The 27,801-nt window shown below is 35.6% G+C and overlaps 1 protein-coding gene and 1 long non-coding RNA gene across 5 annotated transcripts in view; both read left to right on the top strand.

Moving 5' to 3' along the window:
• Positions 1-7,406: 7,406 nt before the first annotated feature.
• LOC123873108 overlaps positions 7,407-27,801 on the top strand; it is a 25,969-nt gene continuing 5,574 nt past the window's right edge. Inside the window, exons 1-2 of the long non-coding RNA XR_006797600.1 lie at positions 7,407-7,421; positions 20,505-20,519. This is a non-coding gene — a long non-coding RNA (uncharacterized LOC123873108). The remainder of the gene's footprint in view (positions 7,422-20,504; positions 20,520-27,801) is intronic.
• LOC123873099 (upstream stimulatory factor 2) overlaps positions 24,939-27,801 on the top strand; it is an 8,437-nt gene continuing 5,574 nt past the window's right edge. For 2 of the 4 annotated variants that reach the window (XR_006797597.1, XR_006797598.1), the window contains exons 1-5: positions 24,945-25,070; positions 25,239-25,285; positions 25,546-25,644; positions 26,406-26,486; positions 27,340-27,458. Coding sequence is in view for 2 of the 4 variants with exons in the window: in XM_045917809.1 (XP_045773765.1) it covers positions 25,024-25,070; positions 25,239-25,285; positions 25,546-25,644; positions 26,406-26,486; positions 27,340-27,458 (393 nt within the window). In the remaining 2 variants the exon portion in view is untranslated. Of the gene's footprint in view, positions 25,071-25,238; positions 25,286-25,545; positions 25,645-26,405; positions 26,487-27,339; positions 27,459-27,801 lie in introns of all 4 variants that reach the window. The other 2 variants (XM_045917809.1, XM_045917810.1) reach the window with 2 other exon arrangements.

The raw sequence follows: 27,801 nt of genomic DNA, 5'->3' as shown, positions 1-27,801 counted from the left end.
GACATGAGCTTGGCCATGAGGTAATCAAAAGTACCTATATGTTCTGATGTCCTCCACAGTCCACAAAAGATATACTTTTGAGAGAGTTTCTACGGGATTTTTTAAAACCTAAATCCACATGGACGCATACTTACTGATACAGAGATTACCTATACTACTGTCAACTTTAAACACTCTACTACATACTACTATTCTATAACTATCCTACTTAATATTATAACCGCGAAGGTTTGTATCTATGGATGGATGTTTGTTACTCCTTCACGCAAAACTTCCAAACGGATTGTCCTGAAAGGAATGGAGATAGGGTATATGCCCTGGATTAACACACAGGTTACTTTTCAACCCCGAAAATCGATGAGTTCCCATGGGATTTTTCAAAACTTACATCTACGGTCAAAGTATACATACCTTAATCCTATTTTATTTCAGAAAATCAAACCTTTGCAAAATCATCATATTTACAAAGAATTTTCAAAAACATAAGCCCACGCGGACGAAGTCGCTGGCATCGTCATAAGAAGCACTTAAGTAATAAATAAATAAAAAACAGGTCAAGTGCGAGTCAGACGAGGATTCCGTACTCGGGTATTTTTCCGTCATTTTGCACGATAAATCAAAAACTATTAAGCATAAAAATAAATAAAAACCTGTGTTAGAATGTACAAGTAAATCCCTTTCGTAATATGATACCTCACTTGGTATAGTTACCTTACTTTGTATTTTAACACACATTTAAAAAGAAAATAATGATGTAACCACAATTCAGGATTTTCGGATTTTGCCCTTTACCTGCAGTGCTATAAGACCTACCTACCGTCCATATTTCATGATTCCAGGTCAACGGGAAGTACCCTTTAGGTTTTCTTGACAGACACGACAGACGGACAGACAGACAGACAGACAGACAGACATTTGAGGTACTACGGAGCCCATAAACTTTCATCTTCGAACACGAAAGTTTCGGTTAAAATTCAATCAAAACAAAATGTACTTAATTTCCGAAAATATTTGTCGTCCAGACTATTAAATAGGTAATGAAGGGACCCGGCCAACCAGCGGACACGTGTAAGCTCCGTGTCAAAACACCTTTTCAGCTTTGTTGAAATGATTGTTCGTAAATCTGAACTTTCAACAAAGTATGGCACGTGTAGGGTGGTTAGTGGGTTAGGTTCATACCTATTCATTATCTCTGTCTGCCGTGATTAAGCCCCTAACATCACACTAATATTATAAAGGAGAAAGTTTGTGTGTGTGTGTGTGTGTGTGTGTGTGTGTGTGTGTGTGTGTGTGTGTGTGTGTGTGTGTGTGTGTGTGTATGTTTGTTACTCCTTCACGCAAAAACTACTGGACGGATTTGGCTGAAATTTGGAATGGAGGTAGATAATATCCTGGATTAGCACATAGGCTACTTTTTATCCCGAAAAATCAAAGAGTTCCCACGTGATTTCGAAAAACCTAAATCCACGCGGGCGAAGTCGCGGGCATCGGCTAGTAATTAGATAAAGGGAGAGTAACAAGAATATTTTGACAAAGTTGAAACGCCCAAATACCTAGAAATTTAGGTAGGCTACGAAACATTGATCTCTTTTAAAAAAATGTTTATAAATATGACTGTTAGTGGGTGTACGGTTATATATGGATTCCCTTTGCACCCACTGGTAAGCCGATGGGTGCATGGGTCGTCCGCCGTAGTGGGTATCGTAGGTGGTTTCTCTTTTTTCTTTACTTTATACTAGCGGAGTACGAATAATGATAGGATTTGAACATAAACATTCGGAATTCAGCTCTATGGTAGCATTAGCCTTTAAAAATATGCCAGTATACTTCTTAAATATAATAGTTTTCACTATATAATCAGTAGTAGTACACAGTAGTTATACATACAGCATGTATATTGTATATACCTAACTAAGTTTAGTACATTACATAATATGCTGCTGATGCTTTCTTATTTTTTTTAATTCCTATACAAGTTAGCCTTTGACTGCAATCTCACCTGGTAGTGGTGGCGGTGACCGCAGTGGTATAGAAAGAAAGAAAGAAAATGCATTTATTTGTTGTTGGTGTCACAGATAATAACAAAGTATATAAATGTACATTTTCATCTGTGACACCAACCCAAATGGGTGTACAGCTCAGCATTATGCCCTGTATGGCTGTATCTGTGGCGTTGGCAATGGCAGTAGCGATGGCATTGTCGGTGGTGGCAGTGCTGGTGGCATCTAGGCCAGACCATCCATAACTCAATGTACAATTCATATCTAGTTTTATTAGTAATTCTGAATTATGTATACCCACCCGTCAAACCACATTGGAGCAGCGTGAATGAATAAATTAATGTATGAATATATTATTTTACGAGCGAGGGAAGCTTATCGTGTCATCTAAGCTTTATCTTTCTTCAGTAGACATGATAAGTATCCAAATATATCCAAATACTTAGAGAAACTTAGTTTGTAGCCTAGTTTTGTAGCGATTAGGTAGGTACTTACCAATGGGTGATGAGCGATGACTATGTCAAAAATAAATTCTTTTTTAGGAATTATTAATTGGATTATATTCCAAAATTCATAAAATCCACTCATATGCTAACTAATATTCCGTACTAATATTATAAATGCGACAGTGTGTCTGTCTGTCTGTCTGCTAGCTTTTTGTGGCCCAACAATTTAACCGATTTTGATGAAAAGTTAGGTTACATCCCAGGGACGGACATAGGCTACTTATTATCCCGGAAAATCAAAGAGCTCCCTCAGGATTCTTAAAAACCCATCCGTTTAACCGATTGGTATGAAAGGTAACAATATAGCTGGCGACCCGGAAACTGACATAGCCTATTTTTTGTCCCTGAAAATCAAAGATTTTTGAAAAAACCCAAATATACGCGGACGAAGTGGCGGGCATTCACCGAGCTTTTAATAAAATATTCTTGCTCTACAAAATAGGACAATATTGTATGAAATAGTGTTACAAAAGCTTTCATCTCGCCATGCCTCGACGCGCTCGATCCCGTCCAATCCAATATCCCAGCCAACTGCCAACTACAATATATTTGTTACACAATATACCCCTGACCTGATAATATTTTATTTAACATGAGTTTCGTTCACGGGCACGCACCTATGACTTTTCGGAGTTATGTGAGTATAAAGCAATTAAAATATCACTTGCTTTAAAGCACCGTTCACCGTTAACGGTGAAGGATAACATCGTGAGGAGTAACAGCTGAATCAGAGTTCTTCATAAAGTTCTTAAATATGTGTGAAGTCCATCAATCCGCACTGGGCCAGCGTGGCAGACTATGGCCCTAATCCTTCTTATTCTGAGAGGAGACCCGTTCGTTCTAGACGTATTCTTGCTGAAAGCGAAACTAACAGCTATCTATCTAGTATCTCTCTACGAGTATGGTAGGTATAAATATGATAGAGAGCTCAGAGAGCTGTTGTTTTATTCAGCCGGTGTCGAGACCCGAGCGCGGTGAGCCGCAGCTAGTTCAAAGCGCTTTTGATCTGCCCTGCTGAACTTACACCGCTCGATAGGTATTAAAAAACTATGAAACAATAAACTTAGCGTTTTAGTATTTGCATTTCATTTTCATGCATTGATATTCAACAAACATTCATTTACTAAATGATGAATCATGAAGTTGCGGGCATCATTTATCTGGTACAAGAGATAGCTTGTATCTCGGAAATGGACACAGGATGCCTTTTATCGCGAAAAATTAAAGATTCCCCGCGGGATACTTAAAACCCAAATCCACGCGGACGTTTCCACTGGCATGGCATTATCTAGTTTATAAAAAAAAACGACGAATCGAGAACCTACTCCTTTTTTCGAAGTCGGTTAATAACATGGATAGTGGTGTCTAGCAAAACATAGTTCAACTATTAGTCATCATGATAAATCCATGGCCCACTACTGAGCACGGTCACCTTTCAGAATGAGAAGGGCTGAGGCCATAGTCTGCCACGCTGGCTCAGTGCGGAGAGGCAAACACACACCTTCGCACATGCCTATGAAAAGTTAAAGGTGCGTGCCCGGGATCGCACCTCGACCTCCCGAATAGAAGACCGACGCCTTAACCACTAAGCTATCACCGCTTTTTTAGATTAATCGCTTAGCTACCTATGGCGACTTCAAATAAAAGTTTTTATAAAGACAAAACAGAAAAGCCCGTACGTACAAATGAAATTTCATTTCATAGAGAATGTTTGCTGGACGTGACAGCTCGAGCCCCTTGGGGGCACGTCACACACGCTTTCATCTAGCCGCTCGAAACACCAACACAGGTATTGTACAAAACAACTCGACGGTCCCAAAGAACAAACGGCTATCCACAACAATGTGATTTTTTTGGAGAGCGTTTTTATGTTAAACTGTGACTTTTCGAAATAACATGCCTCACTTACAGGGCGTTACCTAGGAAATCATCATTATCAACCGACACATGTCCACTACTGGATATAGTTCTCTTGTAGTGACTTCCACTACAACAGGCAGCCGCTGCATTCAGGCGGGTACAAGACCACGGGGTCTTGTACGTGCATCCAGCGACTTTCTGCGATTCGCTTGATGTCGTCTGTCCGCCTAATTCCTAGTAGCGAATCTTCCAACTATTATTATTATACTAGCTATTTTCTTGGTGGCGGTAATTTTTTCGAACTATGTGGTCGCGATTACGGATATGGCTGGTATTGAATTCAAAGGATAGAGAGCAACTCGATGTCAAATCACTCTGCCTGCGCTGGCTGGTTGCGTTATAATATTATTATGTTATGTACTTATTTGTGGCGCCTGATAGACAACTCGATCGTGACCAAAAATAACATTTCACTTGAGCGAAAGACTATGATATGGATATGGCTGGTGATAGTGTAGGAAGTAAGTAGGTACTAAGTAGGTATTAAGTAGTTGTACTCATACGAATAACTACTAAAGAGACTGATCAATATTCGATTGCGTTTTGGAGCTATGCCCTTTTAAAAACATGCTAAAAATTGTAAAGAAAATGCCTGACGTTGCCGCGATGATATTGAATTGAAACTAAGTAGGTAGTTACTAGCCCACCGGCTAGACGTTGGAAATTATTATGCTATATCAAAAATCAGAACAACATGGTTCTTCATTCAATATTGTAGTTGCGAAGTCAACCGAAAATTCACCAAGAAAGAAAATATCGATGAAAGTACTTGTTATTTAATATTTTCTGCGATGCTATTCCACGTTTCCAATAAATTATTATTACGAATGAACAAAGAAAATGAACGGGAAATTCAGTTCACTTCGTAATAATATAGTTTTGTCAAATTAACAAAGGGCCCTTTAGTAAAATCTGTTAGGAAATAGCATTGAGTGAATATAATTAAATGAAGGTAGTAGGTACTATAAGCCCATATTATTCTCACCTTTTACATTATGTCAACGAATATAATATTTTACCAAAATAGCAATAATAATAATAGCATTCCAAACATTAATAGAAATAATAATTTTGAATAAACTTTTACAAGTAAGATTTTAGAATCATCAAGTGATTAGGGATGACATTTCATTGTTTTTTGGTTCCTGGTTTTTGTGTGCCGTCTTATCCTCTTTAGTTTTTTTTTTGTACCTCAAAATATAAAAACGAATAAGGATCACTTTGTTGTCCTCAGGCCTGTAATATGGTCTTTAATATGACGGAGGTCGGGGTAACTTGTTAGAGCTAGGTTTATTTGAAGCTATTACAAGTGTAAATTAAAAATTTATAACACCCCCGACAAGTGAAGGTTACAAGTAACTAGAAAATAGCTGATAACTTTCAAACGGCTGAACCGATTTTCTTGGATTATAGCTAAGAACACTCTCGATCAAGCCGCCTTTCAAACAAAAAAAACTAAATTAAAATCGGTTCATTCGTTTAGGCGCTACGATGCCACAGACAGATACACAGATACACACGTCAAACTTATAACACCCCTCTTTTTGGGTCGGGGGTTAAAAATATGTCACTTACTTCTATACAACGGTGAAGGAAAACACCGTGAGGAAACCTGCTTGCCTGAGAGTTTTCCAAAATATTCTAAAGGTATTCACTAAGCAGAATACTCTATGTAAGTACTCAATAATTATTCTAGAGGCGCTTTTGTGCCCGATTTAGCAAATTGTGACGAACAATAATAAAATCAATCAACTTCGAACAAGTAACAAGATTCCAAGCACTTATAATTTTGATCCGTTACTCCAATATGATTGATTATGATCAAGGACATACATTTTGTTTTATAAACATTTATAAGCACACACACATTTTCAGTTGAAAAAGTGTTCATAAGTGCTTGATCATAACCTACCCTGAATGGGATAAAACAAACGTATTTTCAGTTGTGTGGTAAAATGAATCACTAACGAAGAATTTTAACACTGATATTTCAATTGGACCAAAAAAGTGAAAATCAATACTTTTTTCACACGCTTAACCATGATGACTGATACATAGGTCAAGCATGTTCTGGACGTTTTTTTTAAAGTCCCCAAGCTTGGCATGGCTTCCCAGAAGAAGCTGCCTGCAGCGCTGCATTATGATTTTCGAAGCTCATTGAAAAGGGCTGTGAAGATTTTGGCGCACCTAGTAGTCCGCTATTGGTGACTAGACTGTTGCTCTGATGATGGTACCAGACAACATTGATAGCTTATATCTCGGAATCTTGACACTTTGCAAGATTTAATCTGATACAATATTTGCTTGTATTGATGCCAGCTATTTATTAATGTATTTCTATCATTATCATCATCATCATCAGCCTGCGGACGTCCACTGCTGGACATAGGCCTTCCCTAAAGAGCGCCACCACACCCGGTCCTCAGCCTTCCTCATGTAGTTCTATGCGTGACCGCAATTTTGAAAAAATAAGGAAATGGTGGACATGTAGACAGGCCAGGCTCCATACTAAATTATTCAAACCTCTTTGTGGTGGATTTTAACCAGACCTTGTCTTTCTTTTGATCCAAGATAATATGCAGGTATAGGTACCTACTAAAGTCTAAATCAAGGCATGCAATCAGTTCAATCTCTACGTTTACATCCTTAACTTGAAAGAGGTAAGAAACGGGTAAAAGGAAGATTCTAATCATGAAATCCTCCTTTTGTTGGCGTGTGGTAGTTATGGGTCACGATAAAGGGTTCCGATTTCCGAAACGGTTTTCGGTGTGAAGATATTTTCTGCATGGGATTACAGCTTTCCATACCAAAAGGTGCTAAAATGTTATGTGAGCCTTGACCTATTTTACTATTACGTTCCACCGTCTCAACTTTTATCACATCCCACATATTTTCATTTGTCTTTCATTTTTGGCGAAAAAGTTGAATATATCAAATTAGGGTGATCATAGCCTTCTGTGAGTATGAAGAAGAGTTAGGTTTTAGACTGTTACATGTATATATTATTATGCTGTGCCGTGCGCCTCCTGTTTGGAAGGTCGGGGGTTCGAGCCAGGTCACGCACCTATGAGTTTCCGCGAACGCAAAATTGTATGCCTGAGAGTTCTCCAAAATATTCTCAAAGGTGTGTGAAGTCTACCAAACTGCACTTGGCCAGCGTGGTGGACTATGGCCTAAATCTTCTCATACTGAGAGGAGACCTGTGCTCTGTAGTGAGCCGGCGATGGATGATCATGGTGGATGTATGATGTCGTTAGTTGTATTAAGGAGAGCTTTGAAGTTACCAAAGATTGTATAAGTATTCAGTATTCACTAACAATTAAAAACAAAACAACTACTTAACTCAAAACAAGGTAACTTGCCGTTTAATTAAACGCTAACATCTAAGCTTAGAGGGTAACAACCTCGCTAAAGAACTTGCAAACATTATCAGAGGGAATTTGATCGTGAAAAGGTTTTTATACTTTGCTTTAATTAATGAAGGGCTACAAAACTTGAGGGAAACTTTGTGGAACTTAAATACTTTAATGGTCCATTTTACATGCATGCCATCGTTTCGTGTTACACGTATAATGTTTCAGGATATAACGATGTTTTTTATAGCCTTTGTTAGGATTTTTAATGCTAATGTCCATAAACTTGAACATTACCACCTACCCATGAATTTTAAGGCTGAATTACGCCAGAGCAACACGATGCGACATTGGCATATATCTACTCGTAAATGATTCAGACATTCCACAGGGTCCCATGCTTTAACAGGGCTCTCTCCGTCACTCGCTTCATACAATCGTAGTTCCAATTTCATTTGAATATTAAGCAACCAAAGTCCATGAAATTTTGCAGACATATTCTAGAAACTAATATCTGTGTCTGTGGCGTTCTAGATTTTTCTCAAAATATGTAGTTTCAAAATAACAGGGGCTCAAAGATTTGAATGTAAATTTTTAAGACCGCGTAACTTTGAAACCGAATATTTTAACAGAAATCTGGAAAACCGCAGACATAGATATTAGTTTCTAGAATATGTCTGCAAAATTTCATGGACTTTGGTTGCTTAATATTCAAATGAAATTGGAACTACGTTTGTATGAAGCGAGTGACGGAGAGACCCCTCTTAGTAATAATTTAAAATGTTTAAAAATCGTCCGCCGACGCGACGTGGTACCGTATGTAAATATTCTACAGCCTGATGTTGTCTCAGCGTAAAATACCTATACTGCTGCATGCTGCTAGACTGCTAAATTAATGATTTGGTTTGTTAGCATGCCGCATTATCGCATGTCGTTGTTTCGCTGTAAAATAACCTTTAGCGTCGTGGAGTTAGTAAGCACAATTTATAGCTATAGCTATTTTGAAAACCAACATAACTTTTGAATGATATTATGTACGTCTCTACTTGTGACCGTGCCAAAGTAAAAATCGTTTGTAATATTTTTGGATTTAAGTGATAACTAGCTACGGCCCATGGCTGCTCTGACCAGAGCCAATTTAAACAAAACAAACCAAGCTTCTAGACCAGCCATTATACCCAAGAGTTCGTTTCTACGTGCGAGAGTTCACTGTTTGCCCACAAAGTGTGTATTTTGTCTCGATTGTGCCACACAAAGGAATGTTAATAAGATCATCAATCTACTCGTATAAGTAAGTAGTTTGTATGATTATTAAAAACTAGCTGATTGGTCAGATCCCCTGCAGCATCAGGATTGAGGAGTTGGACTCCAAATTTTTTATGAAACAATGTCGCAAAGTTCCTCTATCGATTAAAAAAAAAAATGACGCAAATCGGTTCAGAAATCTCGGAGATTTCGGTGTACATACGTAGAAAAACACAACTCCCTTTTTGAAAGTCGGTTAAAAAAGTAGCCTATGTTACTCCCTGGTCAATTCTCTACTTGTCTGTGAAAATCCCATCAAAATCGGTTCAGCCGTTCCCAAGATTAGCCTTTTCAAACAGACAGACAGACAAACAGACAGACAGACAGATAGACAAAAATTTTAAAAACGTGTGATTCAGTTATAGTATCGTTCAAATAACCATATGACCTTAATATGCGGTAGTTATTTCGAAATTACAGACAGACACTCCAATTTTATTTATTAGTAGTATAGATACGCGTGGGCTTCCTGTGAATGTCACTGAAGAGTAGGCATCTACTATCTAATAGTCAGACTTTAATTTTTTAAAACAACACTAGATAATACCTGTTTTATGATTTGAAGTAATCCCCTTTAGGTTTTCCGGGACAAAGTACCGAATGTCCGTCCCATAGATCCTGATAAACTGACAGACAGATAGACTCATTCTCATTTTGATATTAGTATAGATTACTGAATCTGCGTTTGACGCTTCAAAAATATTGTAATACACAGCACGATCCAAAACCTATTTCGACATCAAGCGTCGGAACTAAAGAGAGATCGTTAGGAGTTGCAATTTGTTACCGCTTCCCCTTTCAAACGTCAATTGCAGGACTTTTTACCCACAAAAAAAATCTCATAGGATCGTTCGTTGGCTCTGTAATTACCTTGTTGAGGGCCGGGCAATAGAAGTGAGCGCTGTAAAAACTAAAAATTGAATCGCTGTTATTTTTAAAATCCAAATTTTCTCGTTGCGACAGTTATGACTCGTTTTACCTAACTAAAGTTTGCTTACGATTTTAGTTAGTCTGTTAATTAAAGTGATCTATGATGTTAATTATTGTTTTATAATCATAACTAGATGACGCCCGCGACTTCGTCCGCGTGGATTTAGGTTTTTCGAAATCCCGTGGGAACTCTTTGGTTTTCCGGGATAAAAAGTAGCCTATGTGCTAATCCAGGATATTATCTATCTCCATTCCGAATTTCAGCCAAATCCATCCAGTAGTTTTTGACTTAAATGAGTTGTTACTGGCTTTGTTTTCATGATCTCCGTGGCATTATTATAGGCGTCATGAGTGTCATGACACAGCCAGCATAACACTCCTTCCACATAATAAAGAATCAGCTAATCCTACTTGTGTGGTTTACGAGTATAAGGTCTCTGAACCTCAAATCTATTTGTGTATTGTATATCGCGTGTAAGCAGGTACTATCCAACACACCTAGTTTCTCCTTTCACCAAAGGTTGCCTGGTGGAGGAGATTGGTCTGAGCAATAAGGCCGCCTTTGCATACAATTGTTTTTAGTCTCGTTGTTTTGTCTTGGTTATTTCATGTTTTGTGGGCAATAAATTTTCTAAGATAAATTCACTAAGATTTTGATCAACTTAAAACGAGACGGATTTTTGTCTCTTTGGGTCGTTTCAAACTTTGTCTTAACTATGAGCAAATTCAAAGTGCTCTCTACACTTAGATCTCAACCCTTGCAACTGATCCTATTAAATAATACTAAGCATACATAAAATAATATTAGGTAGACAAAAGACATCCAAAAATTGGTCTAGAGCTTCAACCAGTCATCTACCTAGTTGATTGAAAGCCGCGTCCTCGCTATTTCTATACCAAGATTAAAACGTGGTTTGATCGTAAATTCACAGACAATCAAAAGATTGAAAGAGTTTTATGTGTCAATTTCGCATAAAGTACAAGCACGGGTAAGTGGTTTTACGAGTTCCTTGCAGAGAGATAGGACCAGTCATAAAATAAGGCTTGTTTTTATGTCGTTGAAGAAAAATGCTGAATAAAAATTACGGTTACATGAAAACAAGGAATGCTTAAACTCAAGTATGATTTGAAGTGGCAGTAAAATTAGGTTTTCAACAAGAAAATGTAAGTACCTACCTATACCAATTTTCTTCGTTGCAACAACGTATCTCTTTTTATTTTATGTTACTGTAAGTGAGCCTATGTTATTAAGTGATTCTCGATTGAAATCAGCAAACGTGAAATGAAAAGTTCGGAAATCAAATCTGTGGGCAGGTCATTAGTGTTATCTAAGAAAAGTATTCCTCATTTGATTACGTTTAGTACCTAGAGTCTAACAATCGCGAACCCACCGTTGTGGGCACGATGGGCATGCCCACAACCCTATACTTGTGACGTCAGACTTTCACGGTCGGCTTTAAAGTTGTACAAAATTCATCAAAATCGGTTTAGTATTTCAGAGTCTAAATATGACACTGTGATGTGCAAACAAACACATTTACCTACTTTTGTAATTTTTGTGAGTGGAAAACTAAGATTATACCAGGTTTATAATTTACTAGTGTTCGTTCCACGGCTTTGCCCACGTGGAACTATATAGCACTGTACAAAATCTTGGTCCGAGCGTCATTTAGGTATCACACTAATATTATAAAGGCGAAAGTTTGTGTGTATGTGTGTGTGTGTGTGTGTGTGTGTGTGTGTGTTTATGTTTATTACTCCTTCACGCAAAAACTACTAGACGGATTTGGTTGAAATTTGGAATGGAGATAGATAATATCTTGGATTAGCACATAGGCTACTTTTATCCCGGAAAATCAAAGAGTTTCCACGGGATTTCGAAAAACCTAAATCCACGCGGGCGAAGCCGCGGGCATCGGCTAGTTAAACATCTCCTTTGTAGGAATGCATTGTGTCGATGATGAGTGAGTTCATACTGCGACTCGCACTTGGCCGATTTTCGGGTGCCTGTGCCCATAACCCTTTTTGAGGCCTGGTTCCGCACCTGGAGTCTAGGTATCACATATATCTATACTAACTAATAAATAAAATTGGAGTGTCTGTCTGTAATTTCGAAATAACTACGACATATTAAGGTCATATGGTTATTTGAACGATACCATAACTGAATCACACGTTTTTAAAATTTTTGTCTGTCTGTCTGTCTGTCTGTTTGAAAAGGCTAATCTTCGGAACGGCTGAACCGATTTTAACGGGATTTTCACATACAAGTAGAGGATTGACCAGGGTGTAACATAGGCTACTTTTTTAACCGACTTTCAAGAAGGGAGTTGTGTTTTTCTACCTATGTACACCGAAATCTCCGAGATTTCTGAACCGATTTGCGTCATTTTTTTTTTAATCGATAGAGGAACTTTGCGACATTGTTTCATAAAAAAATTGGATTCCAACTCCTCAATCCTGATGCTGCAGGGGATCTGACCAATCCACGCGGGCGAAGCTGCGGGCATCAGCTAGTAAATAAATAAGATTTAATACTTTTGAGTTTTATAGCAGGTTTACACGGGCCACAGCGCACTAAGACGCGCTGGCTGATAGATGTCGTAAATTCCGAGAATAGCGAAATACTTGCATGGAAGATCAAAGGATTCCCTATTCAATGGTAAAATCCGACGCGACGTGAGTCCAAAGGACTGAGAATAGAAAATGCACAAGATGAGACAATATCTTACTAGATACGTATATGTAGGAATGCAGACTTTGTATCTATTATATGGCTAGGACATTGAACAGATGAGATAACGAAGTTACGTACATACCTACTACGTAGCGTAGCGTACCTACTACGTAGTAGGCACTAAGTTTAAGTAGAAACAGAAACTAGGTAGGATAAATTAAGACATTATTTTAATTTTTCTTTAGTAGAAAAAAAGATAAGGGTTTGTATTAAAAAAAAAATTAAAAATTATATAAGTAGTTTCCTATCTATTGAACGGGAATATAAGCGAAATTAATAAAGGTTTTCTACTTATGCAGTTTCTAATGTTTCTCGCTTCTATTCAGTTTTTTACTTAGCTTTACGTACTAATGCTCATCGAGGCAGGCTTTTTGTTTTTTAACCCCCGACCCAAAAAGAGGGGTGTTATAAGTTTGACGTGTGTATCTGTGTGTCACATATCTGTGTATCTGTCTGTATCATCGTAGCTCCTAAACTAATGAACCGATTTTAATTTAGTTTTTTTTGTTTGAAAGGGGGCTTGATCGAGAATGTTCCTAGCTATAATCCAAGAAAATCGGTTCAGCCGTTTGAAAGTTATCTGCTGTTTTCTAGTTACTGTAACCTTCACTTGTTTGGTGAAGGGGGTAAACACATAACGGGGGTGTTATAAATTTTTAATTTACACTTGTAATTCCGATATTTTTTATGGCTTTATAGGTGATGCCGGATAAAAAAGACCCGCAGATAAGCAGATTACAAATAATTATTTGTTTGTTTACCTGTAATTTTACATAGAAAAATGTGACACATTTATATCATATATTACTTACATATAAAATATTCGTATTTACTTTGTTCTAAGAAAATAATCTATATCTCTAGAAAGTTATTGCGGAAAAATTATACACATTTTATTTGCTCTGGGAAAATAAGTTGCTGCGTGTTTACCGAAAAGTTTCGTGTAACAATTTCCTCTTCCCGAAGTTTCGTATGAGGGTCCTGGGTAAACCTAACTTATAACACGAGGAACCCTTGTCGGTCGTTTCCGATAAAATCCAATTATTCGAGAATTATCTAGAACTAGCGACCGGCTGCGCCTTTGCTCCGGGGGACTTTCGAAAATTCCTAAATAATCCTTGCCTAAATTATAAAGGGAACGTCTGCGCATTTCAGTTTTTTTTCGAGGTTCAAATGTTTGGACTGGGCATTAATAAATCAGTCAGTGAGTGAGTCGGTTTATACTGTAGCAAAGCTTTGTCTAACTCTAGCTAGCTATTCAATTAGCTGCTAAAAATGTTCGATTTTTACTTTAACTTCGTTTTTCGTAACCTTTTGTGAATAAGGTACACTGATTCCATTTATCCCTGAAGGGCTTATCTGTAATCTCTAATTAGTACCTCCGGCGAACTAATAGGCCCACCCCACCCCAATCGCTTAGTAACTCGACAAACTCCTATCAAATCCGAAAAGCCAGCATTATCAGAGATCAATACCTATTAAATCTAAACAAGCCCTTTCTCTCAGCCATGTAGGTACAAATAGAAAATCTGTTCTCCAAAAAGTACCTACCTCCGTTTAAGAATTTAATTAGTAGGTACGGAAATTATTTATATCTATAAACTTGAGTTTTGAACAAAAAAGGAACAAAATAAAAAAAATACGCATATTAGATAATAATTATTCTTCCAATTTCGGCTAAAAATATATTTTTATAAGTACGTACCTATTGCGTAGGTATCGTTTGAATTTAGTTACTTCCAAGAAATAAGGAAAACCTTTTTTTGTTTCCATTTCACGTAATATTACGGGTATTCTTGATACCGATTCAAATACGGGCTTTTCTTTGCTTCATTTCATAACAAAAGCCGTAGGATTATTTAAATTCGTACTATAGAGAGTCAAAAGATAATAATATTATGTAAGCTTGGCCCATATTAATTATCTATAAACGTGTAGAAGTTACTGATTAAATAGTTGGCGCCACTCAAATCATAACAAATCATAACATCATATTAGAAGGCGTCATTGATTGGCTGAAGTTGTTCAACATCTGATCGATAAACGTACTGTATATAAAATTCTTATAGTTTTTAGTTGATGAATTGTAGCATAATAAAGGATAATATTTGTAATCAATATATAAGATGAAAACATCTTTATTACTTAGATGATTTGTTAAACGAGCTTGATGATTTGTATATTAGTCACTAAGTTTATTCATTGTACAATTTGGATTGGCCGATAACGATAAGATAAAAAGGGGAGTGGCTAATAAACGTGGAGAGGTTACCTGTAAGAGTGGTTTTAAAACTACGACATTCGAAAATATACTAACGTAAGAGGAACAACATTTATTTGACACAAATGTAAAAGTTAATAAATTTAAATATGACGTAATAAAAGTATAATAATTTATCATAAAGATTGTGTTTGTGATTTCGTCAGACCTTACCCAAAAATTATTACACAGTACAAATACTAACGTGTTTAGGTTTCTGAAGCACTGAACAAACAAAGCTACCATATATTATTGTATACTTAACAGGGCTCTCTCCGTCACTCGCTTCATACAATCGTAGTTCCAATTTCATTTGAATATTAAGCAACCAAAGTCCATGAAATTTTGCAGACATATTCTAGAAACTAATATCTGTGTCTGTGGTGTTTTAGATTTTTCTAAAAATGTGTATAGTATTATTTTCTATATATTAGTTTCTAGAATATGTCTGCAAAATTTCATGGACTTTGATTGTTTAATATTCAAATGAAATTGGAACTACGATTGTATGAAACGAGTGACGGAGAGAGCCCTCTTAAAACAATATTTGTATGGAATTCAATTAACCCATTCTTGACCGCCGTACCAATTTGGGAACACTTACTTATTCAAGTTAAATAAAAAAAGTATTGACATCAGTTAATATATTATTACATTTATGAGTAGTTGAAAGTGCAGTGATTGAATTTAACATAAAAAAAATTAATTATCATCAGTATTATTTTAGTAACGATCCATCAAATTTCGTTATCGAGAGACATGTGGAGGTATGTATAGTTTTATAATTATAATATTATGTTCATAAAATATTTCATCAATAATAATTATATTTTGTCAAATTCAATAAATTACTATATATTTGCAAGCTTTTTTAGTTTCTTATACTGAGTATATAAAATTTTATAGGACTTGAAATATTACTGTACCAATTTGGGTACAATGGCCACAAGTATAGTACTAAAACACTAAATATAACTATTTTTACAGATTATCAAAATGAACTGAAAAGGCATTATAGTGCCAAATACAACCTTTGAAGATTAGAGGAAGCTATTAATATGATCTTAGTAGATAGATATAACAGTTTGAAGTATGATTTCGCTATAAATCCATGAAAGATTGACGCCGTTACTGATGAAGAAGAGGGGTTTGATGACAACGAGACTCCATCAGGCTCGCCGAATGACGTTCTTGGAAATATAGAAATACTTGCGACCACCTGCGGCTTAGCTCCCGTGGGAATTTTGCAAAATACGACCTTATTCTTCATCAACGTTATAAAAAAACTTTTATGCAAAATTTCAGCTTTTTACATCCAAGAGTTTGGGCAAAGCGCTGATGTGTCAGTTGCTGAGTGAGTCAGAAGTTTTCTTTTTTTTATTTAGATTTGTTCACAATGTTGATAGGTACTCTTTCTGGTGCTGAAAGCAGCAGTGATGATGAGGCGTTGGCTGTCAAAAGAGTTCGAATTAGAATCAGTTCGCCACAAGTAGAAAAATTTAGTATTGGACCAAATCAATCCATTTAGAATGTCCGTTTTACGAAAGTGAATTGCGAGTTATTCGAAAATTAGAACAGTATCTTACGATTGAATTCTGAACGAAAATCGTATGAAAGACTCCACATTTGTTCCAAAATTACAACAAGGGCATGAATGGAGTGGACGAAATGGACCAATCAATATTGTTGTATCAAATCGGCATTCACAGCGAAAATAGTAGTGGATCTCACTCACATGATTGAGATGGCAATATGAAATGCCTGGCGATTGCCTGTAAAGATCACCCCATGAATCGAATTATTATCTCGACGAAGTATAGTCAGAATTTATCTCAAGGAATCGATCCAAAGCCACTCTGCTCACCCATCGTCACAACTAGACGGCGCTGATCACGTTCCTGAAAAACTTCCTAAGAATATCTCTTGTATCATTTGCCAAAATTACTCCGTTGGGGTCGTAAAAATGCAAGAAAACAGTTCGCAATGACAAACCTGTTATGACGGATTTTGACTCTTAAGTGGCCATTGTGCCATTTTGGGTACACCCCTGTAAAATCCTGAAAAATATTTACCAAGCCTTTTTTTCTTATTTTTTTGTATCTTTGTGTTACTAATAATTAATAAATAAAAGAAATTCTAAGGTTACCCTTCTAGTTTTTGTTTGGCCTCAAATGGGTTAATAATATTGTTTTATCCAGAGAGTCCATACATACTAATATGTATTTTAAATGCGATAGAGTATCTTGTCCATCTGTCTGTCAGTTTCTTTCTTATTCGTTTAACAGATTTGACTAGATTTACTACTGAAGCCAAGAAAGAAGATTTCGGCTATTCAACTCATCATAATATTTTGTATGACTATGATTTGCCGAGATTGCCTTTAAAATGGTAGGTATGTACAAAACCTAATTTAAAAAACAAAATCTTTTCTTATTCCTTATTAAAAAACGGTTTCCGAGATCGTTTCCATACTCCTATACGTTGATTATAAATATGTTGAACTAGACGATGTCCACAACTTCGTCCGCGTGGATTTAGGTTTTTAAAAATTTCATGGGAACTCTTTGATTTTCCGGGATAAAAATTTATTATGTCTGTTTTCAGGATACAAATTGAAATAGATTATACCCGTGACTTCATTCACGTAGATTTAGATTTTTTACCCCGCGGGAACTTTTTGATTTTCCGACACATAAAAATATAGCATAATATGTGCATCCCTGAGATGCATGCAATACCTGTACCATATTTTAACCCCCGACCCAAAAAGAGGGGTGTTATAAGTTTGACGTGTGTATCTGTGTATCTGTCTGTGGCATCGTAGCTCCTAAACTAACGAACCGATTTTAATTTAGTTTTTTTTTGTTTGACCAGTGGTTTGATCGAGAGTGTTCTTAGTTAAATCCAAGAAAATCGGTTCAGCCGTTTGAAAGTTATCAGCTCTTTTCTAATTACTGTAACCTTCACTTGTCGGGGGTGTTATAAATTTTTAATTTACACTTGTGTCAAAATTAGTTAAAGTGATGAGAATTTAAAGTAGAGAAGGACTTTGATTTTATAATATTTAATTCAAAAGCTTATCTGAAACGTAGCCACAACTTATGTAAAACAAGTTAGGTCAAGGCTGATCGTTAAAATCACTTACAACGATAAAAGCAAAGTCAAGTTAAACAGTAAAACCGTGTCGAACAAAACTGGATCAAGTTTACGTTGGCCGGGTCTTGTTTTGATATCAATCTTGACATTATTGGGTTAAAATGTTCTATGGTTCTAGTGCACAGCCCTGGATCTGTTTTTCCAGTTTCTTGAATTATTAATGACTTTGATAATAATAAAAAAAACCTCCTCCTTTGTTGTTCTCGATCGAAGTATATGACCACTACAAGGTCGTCAAGCCCCAAAAGCCTATCTTGTAACTAAAAAAAAATTGGCAATTTATTTAATTTACCTAAAATTTTATATTTTTATCATTTTAAACAGATTTTACAATATCTACAAAACTTCTTAAACATTGCCTTATAGTACTTAGTAAAAATATATTAATTCTGGCTAAACTAAAAATTACTTCAAACAAAATTCTCAGAAACGGAACTTTAAAGATGCTGTGTTGAATTTCAAAGAAAATTGACTTTTGAGCAAAATTCTTGATCCTATAAAAATAGCTGTTTCTTTTAACCATTAGATCTTTATACCTACCTACTACGTGGATAATTATTTAAAATTTAAAATTAAAGTGCTGTCTCTTTGAAATTTTTTAGGCACCTGTCTATGTCTTTTTTAAATTGTTATATACATTTCTGTAAAAATGCGTTGTTTTTAGTTTTCCAGAGTAAAAAAAAATAGTTCTTCAAATAACAAAGATTTACAGCAACACTAACAGATTGGAGCCTTCTTTTAGGAGTAGGAGAACTATTTCTGTGTCAGAAGACACCGCGTAAGTAAAAAAGCCTTGTCATGAAATAGCCTTTTTTTAACCCCCGACCAAAAAAGAGGGGTGTTATAAGTTTGACGTGTGTATCTGTGTATCTGTCTGTGGCATCGTAGCTCCTAAACTAATGAACCGATTTTAATTTAGTTTTTTTTTTTGTTTGAAAGGTGGCTTGATCGAGAGTGTTCTTAGCCATAATTTAAGAAAATCGGTTCAGCCGTTTGAAAGTTATCAGCTCTTTTTTAGTTACTGTAACCTTCACTTGTCGGGGGTGTTCTAAATTTTTAATTTACACTTGTTACCAATCCATTAGTAAGTAGTTTCTTTTGTACGTAATGGAGATGAAAAACAAATCTAATTAGCGCGGTCAGGTCGGTGGAGACCTCACGTGGAGCTGCGGTCCCCGTGGCTCCTGTGCATCATCCAAACTATAATAGTTCTTTGTGTAATGTGATAAAGTGTAAAATTGCTTATACGTGAATTTAATCGTAAGAGGTACCTACTGTGTGCAGACTTCAAGGCACCGTGTAGGGCGACTGTGTGGCGTTGCGAAGATGAAGTCATCTCGCCTCAACAAAGGAAATAATGGAATCACATTTTAAAGTACATACTTAGTTGATTGCTGTTTGCGGATTTTATATGAATTATCCTATTAATATTATAAACGCGATAGTTTGTATGTATGCATGGATGTATGTTTGTTTCACGCAAAAACTACAGGATGGATTTGGCCGAAAATTGGAATGGAGATAGATTCTTCTTCTTCTTCTTTCTTAGCATTTGTTAATCCATTGTTGGACATAGGCCTCCTCACGTGCACCTGCACGCCATTCCTCTCGGTGTTGTGCGAGCCTCCTCCAAGTCTTTCCCGCCAGCTTGGTAATGTCGTCTGACCAATGGGAGGGCTGTCTTCCATATTATGTATATAGAAGATATATAGAAAATTCCATATATATAGAGGGGGATAGATTATACCCTGGATAACACATGGGCTACTTTTTATCTCGAAAAATCGATGAGTTTCCACGGATTTTTTAAAAACCTATATCCACGAATGAAGTCGCGGGCATCAGTTAGTTTACTTTAAATATTAGTGTAAAAAAATTTGTTTAATAAGGAGTGAAGGAAGTCACAGCCGAGGGGCCCAAAAAAACTATTTACTTTATTACTTTTTAATTAAATTATAAAAATTAAAACTAATTTACAATTATAACTTATTCTATAGCTACGCGATGTAACTAACAGAATTTGGAAACTATCGCTACGCGATGTAGATGATAGAATGAATTTTATTTTATTGCAGTTTTTAAGGAAAATTATAATTTGGGTCGCGGTTGCGAAATCGCTGACTCCGCCGCTCGTGTCTTGAGGCTGCATCATGGGTCAGCGCTATACGTGGAGCTATGCGATATAACTAAGGTAAGTAAAGTAAGTAAAGGTAAGGTAAGTATTCTGAGACCCGCAATAGAAAGGTTGTAAATGAAAATCGCTCTGGAGAATTTGAGCAATTTTTAATCTCGCCTTCAATAGGAATATCTCAATTATTCGGCTTTACCGAACAAAAGGTTAGTAAGTAGTAGGTATGTTATTCATGTAAATACTAAGTAGTTAAACTACAAACAGATCAGAGTCTAGAAGCAGATCTTTAACTATATAAATGCAAAAAATCAGGTTCATACGTTTGAAGGATAAACAAACACACTTGTTCATTTATAATATTTATTTATATTATGTTTTTATTTTTATTTATTATTTTAAGGCACGCCTACAAACAGCATCTTCACAAAACACTTTAAAATAAGTAGGTACAGTAGTAATCACATCACATCACACTAAAGCCGAAAGTTTGTATGTGTGTGTGTGTGTGTGTGTATGTTTCTTACTCCTTCGCGCAAAAACTACCAGACGGATTTGGCTGAAATTTGGAATGGAGATAGATAATATCCTGGATTAGCACATAAGCTACTTTTTATCCCGGAAAATCAAAGAGTTTCCACGGGATTTCGAAAAACCTAAATCCACGCGGGCGAAGCCGCGTGTATCGGCTAGTTAGTAATATGGGTAGATTGGGTAGTGAATAGTGATACACGCTTATGAGTATGTAGATCGTACCTACATGAAGGTGTAAGGCAAAAAATGCTTTCCAGTGTAAGGGCGGGCGGCAAAAAGGTAAATTAGCATACAGCGACCCATCTCTAGAATAGTTAGTTTTCTGTGTATGTTTTCTCTATCTATGCATACCTACCTAGCGTAAATTTCTACACCGAGAAACGATTTTTCACAGATTATATACTGGATTTTTAGAAATGCCTCATGAGCGAAACCGGCGCGGATCAGTTAGTCATGAATAAAATTACTTATTTGCATTTTAAACTCTAATCAGAGTTTCCGACTAGAAGTAGGTACAATGGATGAGCAATGTCCCAAGCCCTCCGTTAATTATGCCTAACGACATAGGCAAACTTGTATTTTCGTTTTGAATTCCCTTTAGCCCTTAAGATGTAATAGCCTGTGATCTAGTTAAAACTTTGGAACACGGAGCACGTTTTCACTAAGACCACCGGAGAATAATATCATTAAGTTGAAATCCAGAGGCTCAACTCAAATATACTTACCTATACCTACCTACTAAGTATAAAATATTAGATATGTGTGCAGTGAAATATGAAATCTACTCACTAGAACATACCTACATTAAAAAAATTAAAAAAAAAGATTCCGACGATTTGAGAACCACCTCCTTTTCTGGAAGTCAGTTAAAAATCAATAAGTATTTAGCAGTAGGCATATAATAAGTGTTACTCGTTCATTCGAGACAATTAAACTTTAAGTATTATAAAGCATTAAGTACCTATCTTTTAAGTAGGTATAATAACTGTATGCTTCCGTAAAGTAAATAAATTAAATTAAATTAAAAATGCCAATAGTATTCAAAGGAATTTATTTAATTTGGTAAAACTATCGATGGTAAATCATCATGAATTATGATTACTTATAATAATTATTGCTATAATTAAAATTAAATCGAGAGATAGTGCCAATTCAGTGTCAGCTTTACTTAAACTCTGGTCTAAATATACAAACGCTAAAGCTAAACAGTTTTTGATAAATTCCAAGGCAACGTCCTTTTAGGATTTCAATCATAATCTGAGAACTTAGAATCTTCCTTTACCTATCTATAGGTAGGACCTATCTAATCCAATTATTAACTTTTTTACAAGAAGTCAAATTCACACCGATGTCGATTCAGTAAATTGTAAACAAGTTTCAATTTAAAAGCATCCTAGTTATGAACTGGTTGTCGATCGACTTATTTACAAGGTTGACCTATTCAACAAATAATTATTTAAGTTTACTACTCATTTAAAGTAGTTGTAATTTTCAATAACTTAATCCGAAATATTGCCTATGGCCTGACTTTACTTTATTGCTAATATTTACTTTATCTCCATAATTCAAAAGGTCTCATTGGAAAGTAAGCAAATAATAATTTACAATTTACAAAGGCTTTTCCATTACCATAGGTAGGCACAAATGTGTACCTACTTACATGAGTGGAAACCTTAATAATGTTTGAGGCTCCACCGGTACCTTCAATTGATTTGTGCCTCCGAACAATCTCTATGGTGCCTCCATTGATACTGATATTTGCATTTAATTAAAATTCCTAATACATCCTGTTTGCTTAATGGCTGTAATGGTAGTCCTATAGATTTTACGACATTTCTTCACTAGTCAGTGAAATTGTCGAATGAAAGCGGATGAACTAGGTACCTATCTTCATCGAATGGCAAATTCACGGACAATGTCTAAAGCTAGGTAATGTTCTATATATACCTACCTAGGTAAGAATACTTGTAAACTTTATTTCTCAAAGTGTTTTAGTAAGGTTTTATAAACACAGGTTGTTATGCTAGTCTAAGATCAAACGTGTGGATTCAGTAAAGTCCGGCAATGTGCGCTTAGCCTAACAAAGTAATAATGCTTGGCAAACATTAAACGCAAACAACCGCCAGTCACTACGGCTAATTAATTACCCAATACTAAAGAGACCAAACAACGTCCACATAATATTATAGTGCCTTCATCGTGCCTTCATGAAGTTTAATGGCCGGTCATTAGGTGATTCTGGGAAATTAAGTTTTACATATAAGTAGATAGATTTAGTTGTAATTACTCGTATATAAGCAGCACACTGAAAAAGCTGGTAGATACATATTATTGAAATATTTTTAACGAATATTTAGAACTAGAGGATGCCCACGGCTTCGCCCACGTGGATTTTGGTTTTTTTTTTAATCCCGTAGGAACTCTTTGATTTTCCGGGATAAAAAGTAGCCTATGTCCTTCTCCGGGAAGTATCCCAAGTATGTAACAAATTTTATTAAAATTGGTTTAACGGTTGAGCCGTGAAAACGTAGCAGACAGACAGACACACTTTCGCATTTGTAATATTAGTATGGATGTTCTGCCAAAACATACGCGAGGACCACAGGTTACAGAAACTAACGTTTTTTGAAATACTAAAAAAATATGGTGTCCCCATCAACAATACTAGAATACTTAGGTACGAGTAAGTACCTACTGAAACAAAACCTCAAGCTTTTATTTATTTATTTTTAGGGTTCCGTACCTCAAAAGGAAACACGGAAAAGTATCACTTTGTTGTTTGTCTGTCTGTCTGTCTATCCGTCTGTCCGTCTATCGTGTCAGTCAAGAAAACCTATAGGATACTTCACGTTGACCTAGAATCATGAGGCAGGTAGTTAGGTCTTATAGCACTACTAAAGGTAAAAATCCGAAAACCGTGAATATAAATTCACAAAACTCACACAAAAAAATGTGTTCATGAACAAATAGGTAACATTTGGTATTTTCAATTTTTACTATACCTACCAAGGGGTATCATATAAAAGGCCTTTACCGACCTATACATTCTAAAACAGATTTTTATTTATTTTTATGCATATAGTTTTTGATGTAGGTATCGTGCAAAATGTCGGAAAAAATACCCGAGTACGGAACCCTCGGTGCGCGAATCTAACTCGCACTTGACCGATTTTTTAGTACATTATTAGGTAACTAGGTACCTACCTCTACCTTGACATAAAATGGTATTGGTATCTATAGGTACCATTGGCATCATTTTCATCAATAACATTTAACCTTTTCAAAGACATGACAGCCGCCTCCCTGACGCCACTAAAACGACGACGAAGGACAGACAGACGCCTCCAAGTCTGGACTGAGATTCGTCATCAACACTATCTATGAACTATAACGATTTGACTTTTAATAAATCTGGATTTTATGCTACTAAACTTAAGGGTGATTTTAGTCTGGAAGGGTTTAATGTCCGATTCTTCTGTTCTGAGCAATTCTGAGCCAACGTACATTGCGGTATTAAATTAACAAAGTTCAAGGTAAAATAGAATGGTAAAACGTAAAACGGTCAAAGTTTATTTTTGAAAAAGATGCTTCGTCCACGTGGAATTAGTTTTTTTTATCCCGTGGGATTTTTTTGATTTTCCGAGATAAAAGTATGCGGTAGACATTATGTAGGTAGGTAGGTACCACATAACTATAATCGATTTCAAAGATCGATTTTCTGTTATCGATATGAATTTTAAATATTATGTGTAGAGGTCTACCTCTTGTACCTATTTAACAAAACTTTATTGTAAAAGTTTTGTTTTCAGAATTGAACCTTTTTCAGGAACATTGTGTGAGTAGCGTACTCTAGCGGCATACTTTTTAAACTATTTAAAATTATAGCTCCTCCCCAATAGAGGGCGCTTTGATAAAGCGTAACGTAATTAAAAAAAATTAAATCAATTTTAAAAACTGATTTTAGATTAAATAAATATCCAAAAGTACCTACTAAATATAATATAATAGGTTAATAAAATACATGTTTTAAATATTTTCAAATATAAAAAGAGAAGAGAAAAAATATTTTGTCCATGACAACTGACAAGATTCTTTTTTGAGAAATCTGTGCCAAATTGTCTATGATTTCATCACATGACCACTTTATTTTGTTCCCGTGATCAACTTTAGAAAATTCAAAAATAATTACGCGCAATGGCCAAAGTGGAAATTGACATGCTTGAAAACTCTCTCGATAGCAGGTAAATTACATAGATTACCTGAAATTACCTTTATGTTGAACAAGTGTTACATAATAACGTTTATCTAGACTGCCAACGAGGACTGACAAATAGTTTTGCAATTTGGCAAATGTTTTTCTTGATATTTTTGTTTGAAAGAATTTTAGTTTTATTTGCTATTATTTACAGTGGAGATAACGACCATATCCTGGGTTTGGTTGATGGAGGAGCATACGGTAAGCCACTGTAGTTCGTTTTCAAATTATATTTACACATACCACTAGCTTGCCAACATGATATCCTAAATATTTACTACCTATTTAGTTACCTACCTATGTTTGTCGATAATAATAATCAATATGAATCATATGTAGGTGTAATGAAAGTGGTAGTTAAGGTTTCATTTCATATTATATAGTAATTAGGTTTGTTATTAAATTAGGCCAAGAGGTATGAGTAAATTGAATTATAATACTTACTTAATTATTATTTCCAGAGAGAACTGACTGTGGGAGATCTCAAATAATTGCTGAGCCTATTTTAGATGGAACTGAGGAAGAAAACTCAACTTATTGCTTCAAAGATATATGTGAGTGTATGTATGTTTATAAAAATATTAACCCTTGCCACTCCATAACCCAATTAGGCACACATTGATAGCTGATAAGTTCTTCCACTTTTAAAGAGCCACAGAGAGGTTAATTAAAAAATAATGAGACAGGACACTATTATAATTACCTTTCCAATAAAAAGATTTTTGTTAATAATTTTACTGACACAAAATATAAGACACATAGTTACATAATATTATGTACAGAATAGAAATCAACAATAAAAAAAACACTGACTTATAGGTTTTCCTGTAATCTATAACTAAAGAACTATTTTCTATATTTTTATCAAAATGAGGTGAGTAGTTTTGGAAATAAGGGTGGAAACTTTTTTTTTTAAATTTCTAATTTGCTCTGATCTGTCTGCCACTTCGCGTCGTTGCTGGACGCTGCCATCCCTTTGTGAATTGAGCTTAAGGTATTTCTATGGCAAGATAGTTGGCAACCGTTTTAAGACTTTTGGACGCTGCAACAGTTTTGTTACATTGTATTAATATTATAAACTACCTGATTCCCTCAACTTTGCTGTGTGGTTTTAGTTTTTAAGGATCACTTTGGAATTTCTCAAAAACTCTTGGATTAGGTACTTTAAACAAAATTCCTTAGGCTTTATTTCAACTGCCATACTGTTTTATATTTAGGGGGATTAAATTTTAATGTATTTAGGTACAAGTTGTAGTGTTATTCTTTAATTCCAATATTGTTTGTAGAATTTTGACCCTGTACAATATGGCTTCTGTTTCAGCTGGGGCTGTAGCATACAAGCTGGTACAAATACCGGAGGAGGAATCTTCCACCAAAATGGCCACACATTCTCCTACACATGGTACTATTTTAACCTTCTTTTCTATCCAGGATCAAAATATTTCATTTGGTATCAAGATATCATTATCATCATCATTGTCAACCGATAGATGTCTACTGCTGGACATAGGTCTTCTAGGGATCTTGTAGGGACTTCTACACACCATGGTGTTGGGCCTGATAATGAGCCCAGCGGCTCCGTGCAACTTGTTTGATGTTGTCAGTCCACCTAATGGTCTTCCAACGCTGCGCTTTCTGGTGCAATGTGACCATTCTAGCACCTTAGGACCCCAATATCTATCGGTTTTTCAAACTATGCGCCCTGCCCAATGCCACTTCAGCTCCACAACAAAATGACCTATGTGACATATCATTTGACTAATTGTCAAGGTGTGATCAACTTAATTTTTTTTTAAATATGGGTCTAACTACATGGACATGGGACATTATCCATGTCTTAGTGACTGTATAACTTAGTTGAAATCTATGGACCTACCTAACCAAAAATAGTCCAATTCCTGATTTGTTATTGGCTAACTTTGGAAATTAACCAAGATGTCATTTGAGCATCGAATTCATAGTTTGTCCATCATTAAACTAAATTAGTACCTGTAGATATAAATTCAAACTGCTAACTACCAACAAAACTAGTGGAAGGCACTATTTCAAATATAAATCGTTTTTAATGAAGTTGCCAAAATTAGTATACTTAATATTGGATGTCAAGTTGTAAGCTAAAACAGGTTGCAACCCCTAAGAATTTTAGCCTGGAATTACCTATTCAATGAGAAGTATTAAATAGATGTTGTTGGTGTCCACACTGATTCTACTGTAAAAAACCTGCAAGTAACTTAATAGATTTTTATATTTTTCAGGGTTATCCAGTGGAGAGTTCTATGTAATAAGTAATCCAGTGCAAGTGTTTGGAACAACTGCCCCACAAAAGAAAGTCATAAGGAGGCCACCGCAAATAGAAAAAACTATTACTAAAAAGGTATTTGAAATTATATTTCTAATATAATTTATAAAATTAAATAATGAATAATAATAAATTAAAATAATGAATAATAATTCATTATTTTTCTTACTTGCCCGGATAATACTGGTATACCTGCCTCTTCTCGTGTTTTAATTTTTTAATATACCTTAATTTTCATATTGCTAGTCTTTTTGTTTTGTTTAATCCTTGCTTTATTTTACATATTGTCGAAACTAAACTATTTGTATTTAAGTATCTCATGGTCCGTGACCTCACTTTTTTAGGCTCTCACTGAAAACCAGCGCTGCAGCTTGCTGCAGCATTATGCTGAGTGGGAGACCTCTGTTTGGTCACATGT

This window comes from Maniola jurtina, chromosome 16 (genome assembly GCF_905333055.1).
Source record: "Maniola jurtina chromosome 16, ilManJurt1.1, whole genome shotgun sequence".
In the NCBI taxonomy this organism is placed as follows: domain Eukaryota; kingdom Metazoa; phylum Arthropoda; class Insecta; order Lepidoptera; family Nymphalidae; genus Maniola; species Maniola jurtina.
The sequence above is the reverse complement of the archived record's forward strand: the minus strand, read 5'-3'. Positions and strand labels throughout refer to the sequence as shown.